This window comes from Pungitius pungitius, chromosome 4, assembly GCF_949316345.1.
Source record: "Pungitius pungitius chromosome 4, fPunPun2.1, whole genome shotgun sequence".
In the NCBI taxonomy this organism is placed as follows: domain Eukaryota; kingdom Metazoa; phylum Chordata; class Actinopteri; order Perciformes; family Gasterosteidae; genus Pungitius; species Pungitius pungitius.
In genome coordinates this window covers 2990346-3011149 of record NC_084903.1, presented here as the reverse complement: position 1 = coordinate 3011149, position 20804 = coordinate 2990346, and the positions used below count along the sequence as shown (strand labels likewise).

Below are 20804 nucleotides of genomic sequence, written 5' to 3'. Positions count from 1 at the left end.
GGCACTAACATGCACGTTGTGTGCACCAAACAAGCTCAAACCAGTGGAGCTCTTCAGCAAGACTGGCCAGACACAAATTGCATTACATCGATCTGCTGAAAGAAAAACCAATAAGGAACAAGGCCAGTCACTGAGTTTCTGAGATGATTTTGGGATTATTTAGGTGTAAGGTTTATACTTAAAATGTTTTTCTCGACTATTTGTAAAAAGATAACTGTATGTCCAGTATGTGGAGAAAAAAAAAAAACGGAGTCAAATATCATGTAATATCCGAATAATAATCACGAATATCATTTTCCGTGATCAATTGAGAATAAAAGGTGTGACGTCAGCCTTTTACGTGAGGTACACGTGCGCATCAAACCCTTTCTCGGATAACCGGAAGTAAAGGCGGAGCCCTGCGCTTCACTCTCCTCCCTGCGCTAGACAGACCGCCGCAGACAGAGGGACAACATGGATCCTAACACGACGATTCTGCGCGTCAAGAGGAAAAGGGGAACTGACCCCGCGGATGCGTTGTTGCTGGCCTGCAAACGTATCCGGCCGGAGACGTCCCAGAGCACCGGCGACGTGGTACCGGAGCCCAATGAAGCCGAGGTGGAAAACTCTGTCTTCAAGCTCGTGGCCACCGTAGCGACGCAGGTGAGAGGCCCGCCGTCGCGGTGTTAGCTGAGCAGCAGCCACGGGCTAGCGTCCACGCAGCGGGCGGTGGAAGGGTCTAATACACATGGCGTCGCGTATAGGTACAAACGGGACGATGTTTAGTACATTTCACGTGCTGTTCTAAGTTCTAATCTAAGGTAACTGTTTTTAAATACTCGGGACTTTGGTGTTTTTTGGAAACAAGGCACCGCCTGTGCTAGTTGTTGTTGTTAGCATGATGCTCTTTTTTTTTAGCGGGTGCGATATTGTTTGTTTTCTGGTCTTCAAAATGTTATAAATTAATTCCAAATCACAGGATGTCATAACTTTGACACGTCAGTGTGACGAATGACTGTTGCAACATTTAAGACCGGATAGTTATCACGAGAGCTAACAAACGTTAGCCTAGCTGTTAAACATTTGAGTTGGTAATAAATTCATCTTATGAGGCCTTTGCCTTTCTCTCTCTCTAATGTGTCCCAAGTTAATTGTCCTCCTGTCTCCAGGATGCTCCCGTTCAGACGCAGGTGCGTCAGGCGCTGGCTCGGCCTCGCATGGCCCACGCCCTGCGCCCCTCCGCGGCCAGTTCTCAGCGGATCACCGGCGACCTGCGCAGCACCAAGTGGAGCACCCGCAGGGAGGAACGCTACCGGATCCTGTCCAGCCACCGCTCGGGCCTCTCGGGCCCGGCGCAGGAGCTCGCCCCCCCGACAGGAGCTCCGGAGAGCGCGGCGCAACCCGCTGAAGAGCAGGACAAATGTTTGGGTCTCGGCGCGGTGCAGGTGGTGGATGTCCTTCACGAGGACGTCGACGACAAGGACGGATTGTCCAGTAAGGTGAGATACTGCGGTCATGTGGACCGCATTTCAAAAGGAAATGCGCCTCTATGTAAGGTATTACGGTAAATGGGTCTGTACAGCCAAAAAGGCACTGAACATCATTTGAAGTGTCTTTTTTCAATATTTGAACTCTCTTTAAATCAGATAGAAGCCGGGTAACACTCTTCTGAAACTTGATCCTATTTCACCTCGACCTCCTCTATCAAAATGTAAAGTTACATAAAATATTACTGTGTAGTTTTTGAGATAACTGAAGGTAAAGTTAGTAATATTGCCATTATATTCGTCTTTTTCTCAATCTTTGAATTCTCTTTAAATTAGATAGAAGCCGGGTAACACTCTTTTGCCACTTGATCCTGGTTCATGTTGACCTCCTCTATTAACATGTAAAGATACATAAAATATTACTGTGTACTTTTTGAGATATTTGAAGGTAAAGTTATTACTTTTGCCATTATATTCGTCTTTTCCTCAATCTTTGAACTATCTTTAAATTAGATAGAAACCGGGTAACACTCTTCTGACACTTGGTCCTGGTTCATGTTGACCTCCCCTATCATCATGTACATTTACATAAAATATTACTGTGTACTTTTTGAGATACTTGAGGGTAAAGTTAGTACTTTTGCCATTATATTCGTCTTTTTCTCAATCTTTGAACTATCTTTAAATTAGATAGCAGCTGGGTAACACTCTTTTGACACTTGATCCTATTACACGTTGGCCTCCTCTATTAACATGTAAAGATACATAAAATATTACTGTGTACTTTTTGAGATATTTGAAGGTAAAGTTATTACTTTTGCCATTATATTCGTCTTTTCCTCAATCTTTGAACTATCTTTAAATTAGATAGAAACCGGGTAACACTCTTCTGACACTTGGTCCTGGTTCATGTTGACCTCCCCTATCATCATGTACATTTACATAAAATATTACTGTGTACTTTTTGAGATACTTGAGGGTAAAGTTAGTACTTTTGCCATTATATTCGTCTTTTTCTCAATCTTTGAACTATCTTTAAATTAGATAGCAGCTGGGTAACACTCTTTTGACACTTGATCCTATTACACGTTGGCCTCCTCTATTAACATGTAAAGATACATAAAATATTACTGTGTACTTTTTGAGATATTTGAAGGTAAAGTTATTACTTTTGCCATTATATTCGTCTTTTCCTCAATCTTTGAACTATCTTTAAATTAGATAGAAACCGGGTAACACTCTTCTGACACTTGGTCCTGGTTCATGTTGACCTCCCCTATCATCATGTACATTTACATAAAATATTACTGTGTACTTTTTGAGATACTTGAGGGCAAAGTTAGTACTTTTGCCATTATATTCGTCTTTTTCTCAATCTTTGAACTGTCTTTAAATTAGATAGCATCTGGGTAACACTCTTTTGACACTTGATCCTATTACACGTTGGCCCCCTCTATTAACATGTAAAGTTACATAAAATATTACTGTGTACTTTTAGAGATACTTGAAAGTAAAGTTAGTACTTTTGCCATTATATTTGTCTTTTTCTCAATCATTGAACCGTCTTTAAAATCAGATAGCAGCCGGGTAACACTCTTCTGACACTTGAACGTATTTCACGTTGACCTCCTCTATCAATATGTAAAGTTACATAAAATATTACTGTGTACTTTTTGAGATACTTGAAGGTAAAGTTAGTACTTTTGCAATTATATTCGTTTTTTCTCAATCTTTGAACTGTCTTTAAATCAGATAGAAGCCGAGCCAATGGTGGGCCTCAGCCGGCACGCGTCAGCCTTCACTTTTATTGAGCTACAGGGTCCTTTGACTGGAGTTGGTTAATTAACGCCCTGGCGATGCAACAAGGTTGGTCGCTCTGAGGACTGTCTGTCCCGGAGAACAATTGGACCGGGGGCAGGGTCGGCCGAAAGGCGGTGGCGGTGCAGGGCCGCAGTGCCTTTTGACCTCTCAACGGTTTTACGCCCTGTTGAACTCTCTCTTCATAGTCCTTTTTAATTTTTCTTCATTGGCATGACGTTAATTTGTGGAGTAAAACATATTTCATCCCATATTTGGGGAGCTTTTATCAACCATAAAATGTATGCGCCCCCCCCCCAACTTGATTTTGGTTTGTTGCCTCAGGGCAACTTGTATATATAAAGTGAAATAAGTCAAAAAAGCAATGTAGGCATTTAGAAAGAAGTTCATTTTGAGGACATTAACTACAAATGGATCCAAACATAAATTAAAAAATATTAAACAAAGAAATGAAATTACCAACACTGTATGTACAAAATCCACATCCAAAACATGTAAACTTAAAGGGCTTGTTTGTGTCACTTTGTATGGCATACACATTCGACTGACCTACAATAACCTGAAGAATATCTTAAAATACTGAAGGGGGACATGATATCATTAGAAATGTTATGCCAGGGCGAGCACAGAATGTATTGTGGGGTGTTCAGCCTCTACTATGTCTTCATCCTCATCTTGATCCACAGACTCACTGTCGCTTTGATCAGACATGCGTTATCCTAAGAAAGTACAAATATGAATGTCATATTCAAAATGAATGAATGAATGAAGGACACACATTGTTCTACTGACTGACCCCTGACGGACCCCTGATCTCCTAACTGTCTGGCAGGGATCCAATCTTTCTGACTCCTTTCAAGCTCACTTTCCTCGTTGTCACTGTCCTCACTGTCAGATGGATCAGCCCTAACAGCTTGATTTTCAAACATTTCGCCCATTAAATGTTCCTGTTTCCATTCCCATTCAATATCAGTAGTTGGTACAACAAAAATATTGACTGTGGTCAATGACCTAACTGCACAGTGTTGCCTTGTGTCAACTAACCAAAACACCCAGTTTTAATAAAGAAATAATAAATCAATTACCAAATATACTTATTTACACACTCATGCACACAAAAACATATTCTTTAATGAAGATATTTTATAGACCAGTTTTAGAGTTACTTTTGTCTCACAGATTTGGGGTATTGTGTCCCATGCAGCTTGGCAGCCATAAAAGAATGCTTCACCCAAAGAGAAAAAGTCTCACCCACTTTGGGCCTTCCTTTGATTGGACGCAGACATGTCTGCTGAAATTATATATGTGGTGGGGTTGAATGGAGCCTAGTCCACAGTATTTGCGTGCCTTAGGTATTCTCTATAATTCTTGGGGTGCAAGTCCCCAGGTGGCGTTGTTGGTCTCTCTCCCTAACGCCCCGCCGCATATACATTGTTTTTGATTAAAGGGTAGGTCAGTGTAAGGTCCAAAAAAGTATTGTGTTGCCTGAAGACAAAACCCCCGGAAAGCAGCCGGTCCGGACTCAGTCTCGCTTCCGACATGAAGCAGCACGTGAAGCTGGGGAAACACGTCTCTGCCTCTCGGTCCATCAGCACCGGTTCAATGAAGACAGTGGAGATGGTCGTGGACTTCAGGAGGAATACAGCCCTACCTTCCCCCCTCACCTTGTGTGACTCCCCCGTCACCACTGTGGACTCCTTCCGTTTTCTGGGCTCCATCATCACCCAGGACCTCAAGTGGGAGCTGAACATCAGCTCCATCACGAAAAAGGCTCAGCAGAGGATGTTCTTCCTGAGGCAGCTGAAGAAATTCAACCTGCCTCAGACGATGATGGTGCACTTCTACACGGCCATCATGGAGTCCATCCTCTGTTCCTCCATCACCGTGTGGTACGCTGCAGCCACAGCCAAGGACAAGGGCAGGCTGCAGCATGTCATCCGCTCTGCAGAGAGGGTGATTGGCTGCAATCTTCCGTCTCTCCAGAACTTGTTCGCTTCCAGGTCTTTGAAGCGGGCCAGAAAGATTGTAGCCGACCCCTCCCACCCTGGACATGAACTGTTTGTGCCCCTTCCATCCGGCAGGAGGCTGCGGTCCATCAGGACTAAGACCTCCCGCCACACGAACAGTTTCTTCCCTTCGGCAGTCGGGCTCATCAACAGAGGCCGGGGCCCCCCCTGACTGACTCGGACTCCCATGTTCATTCATTCACTTTGTCACTTTCACTTGTCACTCGTCACTTGTTTAGCTGGTGCACTTAATCTATAATCTATATTTTTATTTATAATTTTCTTATCTCCCCTAACTTACTAACCCATAGCTTTAGTTTTTAGCGTACTAACCCATAGCATATATTTTATTATACACTTATTTTATTTTGATCTCATTTGCACTATGTCATCATTATTGTACTGTCTTCTGTCATGCACCAACCGCTAAGACAATTTCCATGTATGTCCAACATATTATGACAATAAACGTTTCCTGATTCCTGAAGGTTACAGTCTGCCATAGAGGTTTACGGAACTTGTTCACTATCAGTCTCGTGCTAGTATTTAGCCTTTGATGGAGTTCTTAGGGTTAGGGTTTGTTGTCCAAACAACCCGACTTCAAGAAAGGTTGTTACGGCCTCCTGCCATCTATGGGCTCTGCCTCAATCAGATGTGCAGGCTGAGCGGTCCCATGTGGAACCGCATTTTGGCACTGGGCTCTTTCCTCTTCGCTTGCCGCTACTGCGGGTAACCTTGTAAGTTTCCTTTCCTGGACTTAGTAAGATGCTTTAATTCAGAGGGTTAGCTTGTCTGATCTGAGGTCAAAGTCAAATGAGGTGCAGCCCCAGAACTGCTGGAGCGATAGAGGAGGGTCCCACCCATGGACCCCCGCAGGAGCAACTCCTTTCGTAACCGGAACACGCATAACGCGGTCAGTACAAAAACAAAAGTCCACCGGCAGCTACATCCAACCGAGGAGGAATAATGGCCTGATAGGGGCCCCTGGATCGTACATCCTGTGGTCTGCACTGAAGGGGACAAAGTACCAACTGCGCTGACTTTCTCTTATTTCAAACTGTACAGTAAAGGTTTATGGAAATATACATGGGCATAGAGGGAAGGGAAATGACAAATAACATGTCATTCTTACTGATTTCACCTGTGCTCATAAGCTACAAAATCTAATTTTATGCAACTTTACATGTTAATAGAGGAGGTCAACATGAAGCAGGATCAAGTGTCAAAAGAGTGTTACCCGGCTTCTATCGGATTAAAAGATAGTTCAAAGATTGACAAAATTGATTGATTGAAGATTGATAAATATAATGGCAATTTTACTAACTTTACCTTCAAGTATCTCAAAAAGTACACAGTAATATTTTATGTAACTTTACATATTGATAGAGGAGGTCAACGTGAAATACGTTCAAGTGTCAGAAGAGTGTTACCCGGCTGCTATCTGATTTTAAAGACAGTTTAAAGATTGAAAAAAGACGAATATAATGTCAATATTGCTAACTTTACCTTCAAGTATCTCAAAAAGTACACAGTAATATTTTATGTAACTTTACATGTTATTAGAGGAGGCCAACGTGTAATAGGATCAAGTGTCAAAAGAGTGTTACCCGGCTGCTATCTGATTTAAAGACCGTTCAAAGAATGGAAAAAGACGAATATAATGGCAAAAGTACTAACTTTACCTTCAGTTATCTCAAAAGTTCCACAGTAATATTTTATGTAAATGTACATGTTAATAGAGGAGGTCAACTTAAAATAGGATCAAGTGTCAGAAGAGTGTTACCCGGCTTGTATCTGATGTAAAGACAGTTCAATGATTGAGAAAAAGACGAATATAATGGCAATTTTACTAACTTTACCTTCAAGTATCTCAAAAAGTACACAGTAATATTTTATGTAATTTGAGATGGTAATAGAGGAGGTCGACGTGAAATAGGATCAAGTGTCAAAAGAGTGTTACCCAGCTGCTATCTAATTTAAAGACAGTTCAAAGAATGAAAGAAAGACGAATATAATGGCAAAATTACTAACTTTGCCTCAGTTATCTCAAAAAGTACACAGTAATATTTTATGTAAATGTACATGGTGATAGGGGAGGTCAACGTGTAATATGATCAAGTGTCGAAAGAGTGTTACCCAGCTGCTATCTAATTTAAAGACAGTTCAGAAATGAAAAAAAGACGAATATATTGGCAATATTACTAACTTTACCTTCAGGTATCTCAAAAAGTACACAGTAATATTTCATGTAAATGTACAAGTTAATAGAGGAGGTCAACTTAAAATAGGATCAAGTGTCAGAAGAGTGTTACCCGGCTTGTATCTGATTTAAAGACAGTTCAATGATTGAGAAAAAGACGAATATAATGGCAAAAGTACTAACTTTGCCTTCAGTTATCTCAAAAAGTACACAGTAATATTTTATGTAACTTTACATGTTAATAGAGGAGGCCAACCTGTAATAGGATCAAGTTTCAAAAGAGTGTTACCCGTCTTCTATCTGATTTAAAGATCGTTCAAAGATTGAGAAAAAGACGAATATAATGGCAAAAGTACTAACTTTACCTTCAGTTATCTCAAAAAGTACACAGTAATATTTCATGTAATTTGAGATGGTAATAGAGGAGGTCAACTTAAAATAGGATCAAGTGTCAGAAGAGTGTTACCCGGCTTGTATCTGATTTAAAGACAGTTCAATGATTGAGAAAAAGACGAATCTAATGGCAATTTTACTAACCTTACCTTCAAGTATCCCAAAAAGTACACAGTAATAATTTATGTAAATGTACATGGTGATAGAGGAGGTCGACATGAAATAGGATCAAGTGTCAGAAGAGTGTTACCCGGCTTCGATATGATTTAAAGACAGTTCAAAGATTGAGAAAAAGACGAATATAATGGCAAAAGTACTAACTTTACCCTCAAGTATCTCAAAAAGTACACAGTAATATTTCATGTAATTTGAGATGGTAATAGAGGAGGCCAACGTGTAATAGGATCAAGTGTCAAAAGAGTGTTACCCAGCTGCTATCTAATTTAAAGATAGTTCAAAGATTAAGAAAAAGACGAATATAATGGCAAAAGTACTAACTTTGCCTTCAGTTATCTCAAAAAGTACACAGTAATATTTTATGTAACTTTACATGTTAATAGAGGAGGCCAACCTGTAATAGGATCAAGTTTCAAAAGAGTGTTACCCGTCTTCTATCTGATTTAAAGATAGTTCAAAGATTGAGAAAAAGACGAATATAATGGCAAAAGTACTAACTTTACCTTCAGTTATCTCAAAAAGTACACAGTAATATTTCATGTAATTTGAGATGGTAATAGAGGAGGTCAACTTAAAATAGGATCAAGTGTCAGAAGAGTGTTACCCGGCTTGTATCTGATTTAAAGACAGTTCAATGATTGAGAAAAAGACGAATCTAATGGCAATTTTACTAACCTTACCTTCAAGTATCCCAAAAAGTACACAGTAATAATTTATGTAAATGTACATGGTGATAGAGGAGGTCGACATGAAATAGGATCAAGTGTCAGAAGAGTGTTACCCGGCTTCGATATGATTTAAAGACAGTTCAAAGATTGAGAAAAAGACGAATATAATGGCAAAAGTACTAACTTTGCCTTCAGTTATCTCAAAAAGTACACAGTAATATTTCATGTAAATGTACAAGTTAATAGAGGAGATCAGATTTAAATAGGACCAAGTGTCAAAAGAGTGTTACCCATCTGCTATCTGATTTAAAGAGAGTTCAAATATTGATAAAAGACACTTCAAATGATGATCAGTGCCTTTTTGGCTGTACAGCCCCTTTTACCGTAATACCCAACATAGAGGCGCATTTCCTTTTGAAATGCGGTCCACATGACCGCAGTGGTGAGATGAGCGTCGTTTTTGTCAGTCATGGTGTCGGTTGTCATTTTCATTTTTAGAATTTTACTTTACATTTTTATTTTAGACACGGATGGATGATGAGAACTGAATTTGCATTTATTATGACTAATAAACAAATGGGACCGGCCAAAGGTTCTGATACACTTTCTCAATAAAAGAGAAAATATGTCCAAACCTTTGACTGGTACTGAATACCTGCAGTGGTTCCCCTACCATTATAACGAGGAGGTCCCCCCCCCCCCTTTTTTTCTTCTTTCACACTAAACCCGGTTCACATTTCATTCTGGTTTTTGGCTGCGCAGTGGAACTGAGAGGCAGTTTAAATTAATCATGGGCTACTGGTGCCATTCCTACCCTCACCTAGAAATGCTTAGCTCATTTTTTTGTAAACAGGTTTTTTTCAGGGCTTGACATTTTACCCGCCAAATGCGGTCACTCTCGCTAGCCACTCTAGCAGGTGGAATTCTGTTTTTATTGTCGTGTAACTGACTGTCATGTTTATTGTTTTACGTTTGACATGTCCCTTCGGGGGGGGGGGGGCTGTTATTACTGTCATGAGTGCCTCATCCGCAAACCCAGAACGCCGGATTAAGTTGGTGGCAGCGGTGGAAATGAAAACTACCGACTGTGGCGATGTGAGAGCGCACTTCCTTAGTTTAGCTTAGCTGCCTCAGTTTAGCAGGCTGAATCCGCGTCGACTGTTGAAGACGTGTTTGGAGATGAAGACCCATTTAATAGCTTCGGGGTGTTCGGCAGACAATCAACCAGCAGAAGTATCCATGCAGACCTGCCTGCCTTTTCTAAAATAATAAACTCATTGCAGAGTCCTAAAGCCTCACGCAGTTCACACGCCACACCTGTTGTCCTGCTAACGTTGTTTGGTGCGTGTATCGTTTTCCCTTTCGGCCACAGTGCGCTTGTTTACTAAAGCCACATAGATGCGCAAACACGTGACAGGTGGAGGCTTTTGATAAGACTTGAGGAGACCACTCAGTGCAAGGTGAGGATGTGGGAGCACATCGATATCGGAAAACCCAAAAGAGAAAAATCAAAATAATGACTGTTTAAAGAAAAGTGGATGTCCAGTCGAACGGCTGGTTTATGATCCAGTGAAGAAAATATTGCACTGATTGTAGGGCGTACGGGATAAAGGACCATGAGATTTCTGTTGGTCATGTCAAAAGCATTGCGATGAAACGGACAAAGACAAAAAAGTGTTGCGTTTAGGTCCCTGGTCCTCGTGAAGACAGCAGAGCGTTACATCCCTGCACCAGTTATATGCAATTAGCTCTTTTTATCTTTGTCTTGATCAATTGCAGTTGTTTTCATACTAAAGGAGCTTTACAAACTTCTAATACCTGAAGCTACATGTTCATTTCATGTAGTTTTGTTTTGGGTTTTAACAATGGTCATCTACATTTGAAAGGATTGTAAATCTAGTTCTTCAAGTACATTGTAGCCAACCACACTCAAATTTTATTAAACTATTTCCCAGCAACAAAATTGTTGTGGCTAGTAACTTTGGAAAAACCACGAGCCACAGTGGCTGGTGAGCAAAAATGTTAATGTCAATCCCTGGTTGTATTTATTGCAACGGTTTTGTAAACTGTTTGTCTGTATTTGAACTCTCTGTGTAACCCAATACTTAAAGCTTTGACACGCATCATCATCAGTGCTGATCTCTTCTTTTTGTGAAGGCGCTGTCCTCGGACCCGGAAATGATCCTGTGTAACAGCACCAAGATGCTGCGTGAGCGCCTCAGCATAACTGGGGAGCGGCTGGGGGGGGTACACCGGGAGCAGGACGACGACTACGTGTACGACCTTTACTACCAGGAGACGGTCAGGCCGGGCTGGATCCAGGACATCCTGTCCGTCAGGGCCTACACCGACGAGGGAGAACTGGTGTGTGTGGATGGATGGAACGGGCAGATGAATGAGTGCTGGACTCTGAGTGAGTGAATGAAAACATGGGTGACGTAAAGATAAGACATGTGGAGAGCTTTTTGTAATACGGATAAATCTGCTCAGGTTGGCTCATGTGCAGCGAGTCGCCGCTTAATTGTAGGTCTCTAACTACCGGTATTGCTAATTTCACTGAACATAATGAACCAAGTAAACGAGAGGCTTTCAGGTAAATGGTTGTTACTGTTTGTCCCAGGTGCCTGACCTTGTGGTTCATGAAGAGGAGGTTTATGAAGACGATGATGATGAAAATGAGGAAGGCAACTGGAGGAATGACTACCCTGATGAGAACAGTGATGCAGACAGTGGAGCAGAGGAGCGCTATGGTGGTATGTGTTTGATATCTGTGCGTGTGTAACCTGACACGTGTGTGTGTGTGTGTGTGTGGCAGAGCTCCGCCTCCAGGTGGATATCTATCCCAGAGTCAAACGCACAGGTTAAATCTAATTTGTGTTTTATATTTCAATATATATTGTGTTCAGATAAACCAGACATGAACAGATAACCTTTTTAATTAATCACTATTCTGCTTTATTACTCTGTGAGTTAACAGGTTCGCATTAATTTCCTCGCTTTGACAAACTTGTATAATATACATTATAACACATGTAGATGAAATCCAGTGTTCTCATTGGTTGAGAGTGAGTCAGGGGGGTGCGCGTTATTCAGCCATTATGTACAGTTTCTGTTCACATTGACCTGATCGTTCCCTTTCACTGCGCATTCAAAGTAACACGTTAGCTTTTGCGAGACCGTTAGTTCCGTGGTGATCGCCGAAAATCCCACAAATGATCGTTTTGAGGCAGAGGCAACTGTTTACTTTTTATAATTTTGCTGGTAACCGTGTTATAAAAGCAATACGGTACTTGAGGAAGTACTTTATCTTCAATAGTGTAACTGTTCGAGGGTTGTAACTATACCCTCAAACTGTTACATTATTGGTACCTTAATGTTATAAGCAGGCTACAACAAACAGAACAGGCTCCCTCATGTGGCTCAATGGTGTACTGCAGGAGTAAATGTTGCATAGTGGAGCGTTGTTTTTTCGGCTAGTGTTCTGGTTGGTCCCTGGCTCAACTAGTCATGGCGTCTCCTGTGCAGGTTACTGGGAGGAGGAGCACTCGTACAGCCAGAGGAGCTGGTCCCGCTACCAGAGGGAGGTGCTGCAGGAGCTGGGCCACTGTGGGGAAGAAGACAAGGAGGAAGAGGACGGAGACAAATATAATTCTGATTGATCCGTCTTCCAAATGTCCTCCCCCACGCCTCACCCCCCGGACTTGTGCGTGTGTGTGTGTGTGTGTGTGTGCGCGCGCAAGAGTGGAGGAAAACCATCTCCCGCCTTAAGAAGGCAGCAACTCGTCACATTTAAGGAACGTTGAATTGATTCAGACCATCCTGAACTTTATATTTCCCCACAAAACATTTGGATATCAACTACTCAGAGTGTTGCTTTTTAGTTCTTGAAGAACTCACCATGAAGTCAAATTTCTTCAAGAACACTGGGGATTGTGGGTGAAACATTTCTTTGGAGTCCATATTTAAAGGGATAAAATATCCACTTTGATTTGTCAGAGTAATGAAGCTCTTCAGCCCCCTGCATCCTTACACCTACGTGACGTCCCTTTGTCCCCCACACAGGAAGAGTTGGATCTAGTCTTTTTTTTAATTTTATTTTTTTATTGTGGTGGAGTGAATTGTGCGTGTGGGTGTTTGTTCAATGTGGATGTGTGTTTAAAAAATGTTGCACATCAGCGTGATATGCCTTGTATGCTTTGTGCTCATAACACTGGCGTCAGTGAGACGTGTGTGGCTGCATTTTGTGCATGGTTGTGTGTGTGTGTGTGTTAGATTTTTGGCACTATGTGAAAGCGTGACGCAGTCTGTTTTTGTTGTGGGTGTGTGAGTTTGGTCTCCTTTGATGCTTGGTGAATTAAACTTTTTGTAAATATGTAGATGTGTATAAAAATGAAAGCTTTCAATTAAACTTTAAACATGTTGGTGTGAGTTTGTCCTGCATGAAAGAAATCTGTTTACTTAATCTAATAACTGCAACAAAGTCATTCATGCACCTAAAAACATTTAAGGTACCTGTACTATTTTACAAAATCTTAACCTGTAAAGGAAACACTAAATGCTCCTCAGTATGTTAAGATGGTTTCATCTGTGGCACTGTCAACACGTTTTATACACATTGCATTTTTGATAAATGTGCCAGTCCGCATCAGCACTTGTATTTTGATGCCTTTTAACATTCTGTATGAAAGAGCTTTACGCTGATCTGGCTCATACATTCGTCACATATCCCAGCATGCAGTGCGGGCCGATGAGGATTTAATTCAGAATATAGGCAGGTGATCTGACAGCGCGGAAGAGTTTACTTTTAAATGTAACGTTAAGTAATAGAATTCACTCAAATGTTGGGAAATCACTTAAGTTACTGTCGTTTTTGATACACAAGATGGAATAAACTGCTTAGTGATACCATTTATTGCGTCACAGATCCGCCCGTAGTTATTAGTGAAAGGTCACTTTAGAGGTTGCTGCTGTGACGGTTTTAAATATAACGTTCATGTTATGAACAGAAATGGATCAAAGTGAGCTCCGGCAGACAGGTTATGAACCTGAAACATCACTTTAACTCAGTGACGTCACAGAATGAATACATGAAGAACAATGTTTCAGATTCCATCACTCACAGATGAGTACCTATAATAAAAATGAGACTCCTACATGCTTTGTAAATAGGAAAACCTGCAGAATACTTGTTCTCCCCACTGTAGTGGAGAAATACAGGTTTTCTCAATCCTTCCCTGACTGCAGGCGGTAAACATGCTGAACTCTGAAGAATCCCACATTTATTTAGTGTCACACAAACAAGTAAGAAGGACACTTCCTACGATGCTGGACTGACCGCATTTCAACAGACGGCTAAACTCACCTTGAAAATTAAATATGAGGACTTCCAAGTCCTCACGTAGCAGCATTCAAAACAAAACTCTTATTAAAGTGTACTTGCATCCTCATCAGGTCCCTGTGGTGATGAGCAGAGCCTCGCTCTCCCCTTAACATGTCCCTCAATTCCAGAATCAAACATTCATGCAGCAGTTCGTTCAGATTTTTGTAAACAGGTCGCTGGCAGCGGAGAGCTTCAACGTGGAGGACGACAGAAGGGGGGGGGGGGTGGATGCTGCTGCTGGACTCCCTACTATTGGCTTTTGTCTGCCTCCGTCAGAACGCAGTAGCAGGAGAACTGGGTGGAGTAAGTCAGGTAGCCTGCAGCGAGGGGACAACACGGCACGTCAGAGGGCTGAGAGAAGCGCAGCAGCCTTGGGGGGAGGGGGGTGGGGGGGAGACGACTCACGCAGCATCCTGGTGATGATGGGCGGCCGCTTGGACTCCGGCAGGTAGACGCCCAGGAAGTAGACGGGGACCCCGGACAGCGCGATGGAGATGCCAATGAGGGAGTTGACCGTGTCGCTGTAGAGAGGCACCGCCACCAGGAAGACGGCGCACAGGCAGAACACCACCGGAAAGAAGAGAGACAGCTGGGCGGAGACAGCCAGGAAACACCGTCAGCTACACTTAATCCATTTTATTTGTGTCCCCACACAGTTCTTTATTTGGTCCTATGAACCAAAGCAATGCGAGTGGCACACTCGATGAACGAACGAATGAATGGGTGGGTGGGTGGATTCCCAGAGTCACCTTGAGGGGTCTCGGCCTTTCAGGCTCCTTCCAGCGGAGGTAGATCTGCCCGGCGGTGGAGAGGCCCATGAAGAACCAGTAGCTGAAGCTGTAGTAGTTGATGAGCTGGAAGACGTCCTCCACCGTCAGGTAGATCAGCGACATGACACACTGGGCCGAGGTGAAGACAGGAGGAAAGAGGACATGCTGTTACTGTTTTTTTTTCTTCTCCTTTTAGGATGAAAGTTAGTTAACTTACATTGAAGATCAGAGCGGGGATCGGAGTGAATCTCTGGATGTGGATCATGGACAGGGCGTCTGGGAGGTGACCTTCACGAGAGCCCACAAAGAACAGCCTGCGCCCGACAAACACGAGTTAAGGCGCACAGCCCCCGCCGCCGTGACCTCTGCAAAAGGACCAAGATCAACCAACCTGGACGCAGCGATGATGGAGGCGTTGAGGCCTCCGTAGCAGGACAGAGCCACGGCGATGGGGATGGTCCAGCTCATCACGCCGAGGGTGCGATCCGCAAAGGTCTGAAGGCGGCCGGACACAAGGCGGTTTAGCGGCGCCTCGTCCTGCGGGCCGGTCAGTGCGGGGGGGGGGGGGGGGGGGGGGCGCGGCGGCTCTACTCACCACAGCCACGGCGTCGCTGGCCAGGATGGCACTGACGTCCAGGACCGCGTAGTAGGCCACGTTGGTGAGGATGTAGATGACGGTGACGATGGGCATGGAGATGGCGATGGCGAGAGGCAGGTTCCTGCAGGCGACAGGAAGTCGGCTCACCGTTCTGACCTTTTCTAGAGTAAGAAAATAAAAAAAAAGTGGGGGCCTCGGAAAGGAAAAGCAAACCTCTCCGGGTTTTTGATCTCCTCCGTGACAAAGTTGAGGGTGTCCCACCCGGAGTAGGAGAAGAGGGCCGAGTAGAGCGCCAGCGCGATGTCACCGGGGTCTGTGGACGACCCCTGGAAGGACGACTCCAGGTTGGCGGTGGAACCTAGAGGGACGCAGCAGGGGCACACTTGTCCCTGCGATCGGGGCGAGCCGAAGGCGCGTGGCGGCACGCTGAAAAGAGGAGCCTCGCTCACCTTTGCACAGCTTGGCGATGCCGGCGACGATGATGACGAGGAGCGCCGCCACCTTGGCGTAGGTGAAGACGTCCTGCACGCGGGTGCCCCACTTCACGTAGGCGGAGTTGATGAACGTCAGCAGGCCTAGGGGGGGAGAGAGGGACGGCTGAGGGGACAAGGAGACAGGCGGCGAGCGGGCAGCAGAGGGAGCCGCGGCGCGCCGGGGGGGGGCACTTACACAGGCACGCCGCGGCGAGGAGCCGGGAGGCGGCGTACGGCGGCTCGCACGTCGGAAAGAGCGGCTGCACCAGGTAGTTGGCGAACGTGATGGCGATGACCGCCTGGCTCGTGGGCTCGATGATCAGCAGGGACGTCCACAGGCGGATGAACGCGACGAAGCCGCCGAAGGACTCCAGGATGTACGCGTACGACGCCCCCGATTTGGTGATGGTGGTGCCCAGCTCGGCGTAGCAGAGGGCCCCCACCACGGAGAACAGGCCCCCGACGGCCCAGATGACCAGCGACAGCCCGTAGGAGGCGCTGTAGATCAGCACGCCCTTGGGGGACACGAAGATGCCCGAGCCGATCATGTTGCCCACGATCAGGCTGACCCCGTTCAGCAGGGAGATCTCCTTCTTCAGCTGCATGCTCTCCTTGGGGGGCTCCGTGAGGCCAGGGGGGGCGCTCAAGATCCTGGATCCCTCGTGTGCGGACATGGCCGTGGATGCTGCGGCCCCTTCGGAAACAACCTGTCCAACACATTGAGGGCGTGACCGGTCAGTGCTACGATGAGATCGACCTTGGAAAAACTACCTCTCTAACACAACAAAGCATCCCGTGGCGGCTGAAATTGCCGGTATCAAGCTACATCGAACTACCAAGTGTAACTTCCGCATATGACTTTAAAAATAAAGCTCCAATCTAAACTGGTCGAAACTACAGAGGCTGCGGCAACAAAACCAATGAATTGTCAAGTCAAATGTAATAATGCGTATGGAACAGCCCCAGATGGCATGTGAATAACGGGCCACGAGGCAAACAGCATGCAAAATGGTAGCTAAGCTGTCGTGCAATGTTGTCATATTTGCTGTTTTTTTATGAGACATAAAATATAAGTAAAATAATAGCAGGTTTAATGAGCTCCTGATAGTGACATAACGGTTTTGTTAACTGACGTTGGTTCGGCACGTCACTCATCCGAATCTTACCGGAGAAACTCGGACGAAAAATATGTTCGAGTTCGTTTCCTTTACGCACATAAACTGCCACAAAATAATAGTAAGAATTAGTGATGTCTAATTCGGGCTTTCATTTTGAATGCGGACCTCCTCCCCTCCGGTAGCACCCCGGCTACCTGCGGTTAGCTTGTCGCGACTCTAAGCGGACGGGCCCTCCCTTTTTGTATAATCCATTTAAGTGCAGGTGTGTCTCCGGCGGACACGCAGGCATCGGTGCCGTTTCTGCGGGTCCCGCTCCCCGTTTCGGGCCCCCTCCCCAGTCTCACCTGAGCGGTCCCGTGCGTCCCGTGTGGCGCTGCTCACAAGCCGCCCGACGCGGCTTCCGACGTGAAGCAGGGCTGCTGGGAGGAGAGTCACGTGACCGCCGCCACACGACCATCGTGCGTACGAGCTGGCAACAGAACCATCCACTCTTAATTTTAATTTTTTACATAGGGTTATGTCTTTGATGACATAAAAACATCTCGGCACGGTAAATCAAAGAGCACTATAGTGTAAATGCTCTCGATCCACAAACTCAAGACAAATTTAGCTTTTTCTTTTTATCACGGTATTGCTTTTAGTGGCTGATTTACTTCCTTTCCCCAGTGGATGGGTGGAGAGTTGACCTAGAGTAATTAGAGTGGGCCTGCTATGAGCACGGGGCCGAGGGGTCTGGCCCTTGGACACTGCCTGCTAATATCATGTAGGTGAAATGTCTGGGATTTGTCTGACACATTTGCACGCGCTCACAAAGGACACTGAGCACAGCACAGCATGGAACTGGTGTGCCTGTGTGGGCTCCAGTGGTACAGGAGCCAGGTCTCAGTGAAGGAGGGCTTCGCCTTAGGTCGAAAGTGACCATGACAATGAAGCAGCTCCTAAAGGCATAAAAATTATGGGTTTTTTTGGATTAATTGATTTCACTTACGGTATGAACGTGGGAAAAATTAGCAAAGAATCGTTGCGCCAGTTTATGTTGGGCAGCTTCTTGGTTTGTTCATGCAGGAGAGTTCAGAAATAAGTAAAATACCATGCTTTTATTGTTTTTTATAAGGTAGGCTACATCAAGCACTTTCATACACAATGATCTTATAAATCAGGGGTATTCAACTAAAATTTCCAGTTAGAGAAAATTTCTAGAAGCAAAGGTCTGGAAAAAAAATAATGACTATTTGTGTCATTAAATAGAGTTATAGTGCGGTATCTACATCTGCATTTAATCAATACACGACTAACAAATCAAATCAATTTAGTACAAATATAAAACTCTTTTGACAATATTTATTGTCACATAACAAAGAACTGAACATATATATATGTGACTGCAAATATAAATAATCTCACTTCTATTAGGGCTGCATTTAAATAAATAATAATAAAAAGTGAGTTTCTGCATGTTCAAATAAAGTGCTTCAATTCAGGACAAATAAAATAACGGAAGATAAGCTTGAATTCTGCTTCACATTTGGACTAGGACAGGCAAATTCTAAATAATACATTAATAGAATATATACATGTATATCCACTCTCCCAATCTTTTTAGTAAGTGGGAGAATTGTTCTTCATGTTTCTCACCGGTCCCTTTCTCTCGCTTTCTCCGTCTCACTTGTCTTTTTCTCAAATGTCGCCATCTTTCTTTTCTTCTGTCTTTTTATTCATAATTTGCCGCTACCTGTCTGGTCGGTCGGCAGTATTGAGACAATATCGTCCTGCCTGGAATGCAAAGACTTGATTGGTTGAGTAGTATCACGTGGGATAGTGTAACTTGCAATTGATCTGTGCTTTAAGCCACTACCGTAAAGACAACCAAAGCTGCGGCGTTGAAAACTGTCACAATTAAATCACAACTTTTTTAACTGCTGCTAGTGGTCATGCATGGTGTGGCGTCACGAGAGGCTGGGTCCTGGAGGGACGCTACATCCCCAGAAGATGGCTGTGTCCTGGGACAGCTATGGCCCCATCTGCTGGTGGACCCGGGAACCCCACCCCTCCAGTCACGCACACCTGAGACGGATCAACACATGATGAATTGAAGGGTTTTTAAGAGTCAGAGAGAGGGAGTAGGGAGGAGGAGAAAGCTGAAAGAAAGGAGCAGCAGACTGGGCGCCGAAGAAAGGACCAGACCACGACAGAACAGTAAGAGAGAAGAAGGGTGTTTTCCTGCCGGAGGGAACCGGTGTTTTTAGTTTACCTCAAGGAGAGGGTCTACTTAAGTTTATCACGGAGAACGTTCATTTCTGTTAGACCCCCAAAAAACAGCAATAAAACATTATTTTCCGTTAACCAGTGTCCGAGCACTTCTTGAACTGTTCCGCAGAGAGCGGTGTGGCCTCCCGTGACGTCACAATGGTCATCTGGATTCAGAGATAGTCCGGACTGCACAGAGGGAGGAGGTCATACTTCCACCACACACGTATCACTTCCTTTAGCCCCAGGATGGGAGTTTTATTGGACCCTTGATGGCAGATTTCTCTGGTGTTGTGGGAGATCTGTTGGCAGTGAGCCACTCCTTCTTGCTCTCTTCAAGGGTCCTAAGAAACTCCCATGGCGTCTTCCTCCTCCTCACTACCGAGATGACTTACTCAAAACCATGTGTTATGATAGTATTTGCCATTAGCCATTACAAGTACAATTTGTTAGTGTGTTTATTTAAAATATAGTCTAAAGAGTTGTCTTTAGTTTGCAGTCTCTGCAGTCCTGATGTCATCAAAGAGCTCATTCCACCATTTCGGAGCCAGGACAGCAAAGAGTTCTTTGCTGCCCTCACCTTCGTTTCCTCTTGACAGGAATAGACAGCTAGCCAACACATTTTCCTTCTGAGCCTTTTCTTGCATTTTCACTATGTTACTCAAACAGGATTGATCATATTTTTAAAAAACTTGAACAGACAAAACATAGACGTACATGAATACCATGTAAATGTGGCACAATGATAGCATGACACCGAGAGCTAGCATTGTTTAGATGCTACTGTTTAGCTGAGAATTCTCGTTACATCTACAAACATAAATTCAACATTGTTCAGAAATTGTCTAAACTGCAAAATACAAATAAGTACTTACAGACGAATAAAGAAGGGTCTTTGAGGAAGAATTCACCGTGCTCTCTTTACTTCAACCTAATAACAATGAGCCAAACCTGCGCGTCTTCCTTGTGCGGACTGTTCGCTAGGGGGCAGCACCTACTAAAATTAGGTTTAGAGAAGGCACTCCCCATTTGGTATAATAATATTATGCCACTACAAAGTTACTGCAACACAACAGATATTTATCTTACTACTCTGAGAGAACAACAACTATTTCTGAGATCTCAAGAACACTTGACAGTGTTAACAGTCCTGTCTTTTGCTAATTTGACCTTAGAGATCCTCTTGTCCCCAACTTGGCAGAGTGTTGACGACCATTTCCAGAGGCCAGTCGTTTCTGTGTGCCTGGCTGTCCTTGAGCAGCACGACGTCCCCAGCCTTGAGCTTTTGTCGGTCCACTTTCTGCAGCCCAGTAGTCCCTTCTTGAAAACGCCGTTTTCCTCTTTGAACCTGGATCCAGTCGATATCCATCTCTCTAGCTTTTCTTCAACTGGGTTCACTCCGCAAGCTGTATCCAGAAACGCGAGGCCTGCTAGGTTTCTTTCTTCGGCACACGCCAATTCCAGGAGGGTATCACAAGTTCTGAGTTTGG

The 20804-nt window shown here is 44.2% G+C and overlaps 2 protein-coding genes across 4 annotated transcripts; one reads left to right on the top strand and one right to left on the bottom strand.

Moving 5' to 3' along the window:
* Window positions 1-356: 356 nt before the first annotated feature.
* On the top strand, window positions 357-13147 carry slc7a6os (solute carrier family 7 member 6 opposite strand). Its single transcript, XM_037449552.2, has 5 exons — window positions 357-642; window positions 1149-1478; window positions 10886-11092; window positions 11349-11481; window positions 12254-13147. Exons 1-5 carry the CDS (start codon window positions 454-456, stop codon window positions 12385-12387), a joined length of 993 nt encoding a protein of 330 aa, XP_037305449.2. The 5' UTR covers window positions 357-453; the 3' UTR covers window positions 12388-13147.
* A 359-nt stretch (window positions 13148-13506) lies between these two features.
* slc7a6 (solute carrier family 7 member 6) lies at window positions 13507-17535 on the bottom strand. Of its 3 annotated transcripts, none has more exons than XM_037449524.2 (10): window positions 17116-17246; window positions 16146-16656; window positions 15926-16051; window positions 15690-15834; window positions 15474-15597; window positions 15270-15373; window positions 15096-15192; window positions 14858-15007; window positions 14514-14697; window positions 13511-14425 (listed from the first exon to the last, which is right to left on the bottom strand). In XM_037449524.2, the coding sequence occupies exons 1-10, from the start codon at window positions 17164-17166 to the stop codon at window positions 14358-14360; spliced, it is 1560 nt and encodes a 519-aa protein (XP_037305421.2). In that variant the 5' UTR covers window positions 17167-17246; the 3' UTR covers window positions 13511-14357. The 3 variants fall into 3 exon arrangements, with proteins under 3 accessions (XP_037305437.2, XP_037305421.2, XP_037305431.2); XM_037449534.2 differs by lacking the exon at window positions 17116-17246 and adding an exon at window positions 17412-17535 and having other exon boundaries at window positions 13512-14425; XM_037449540.2 differs by lacking the exon at window positions 15690-15834 and having other exon boundaries at window positions 13507-14425; window positions 15474-15637.
* Window positions 17536-20804: the final 3269 nt, after the last annotated feature.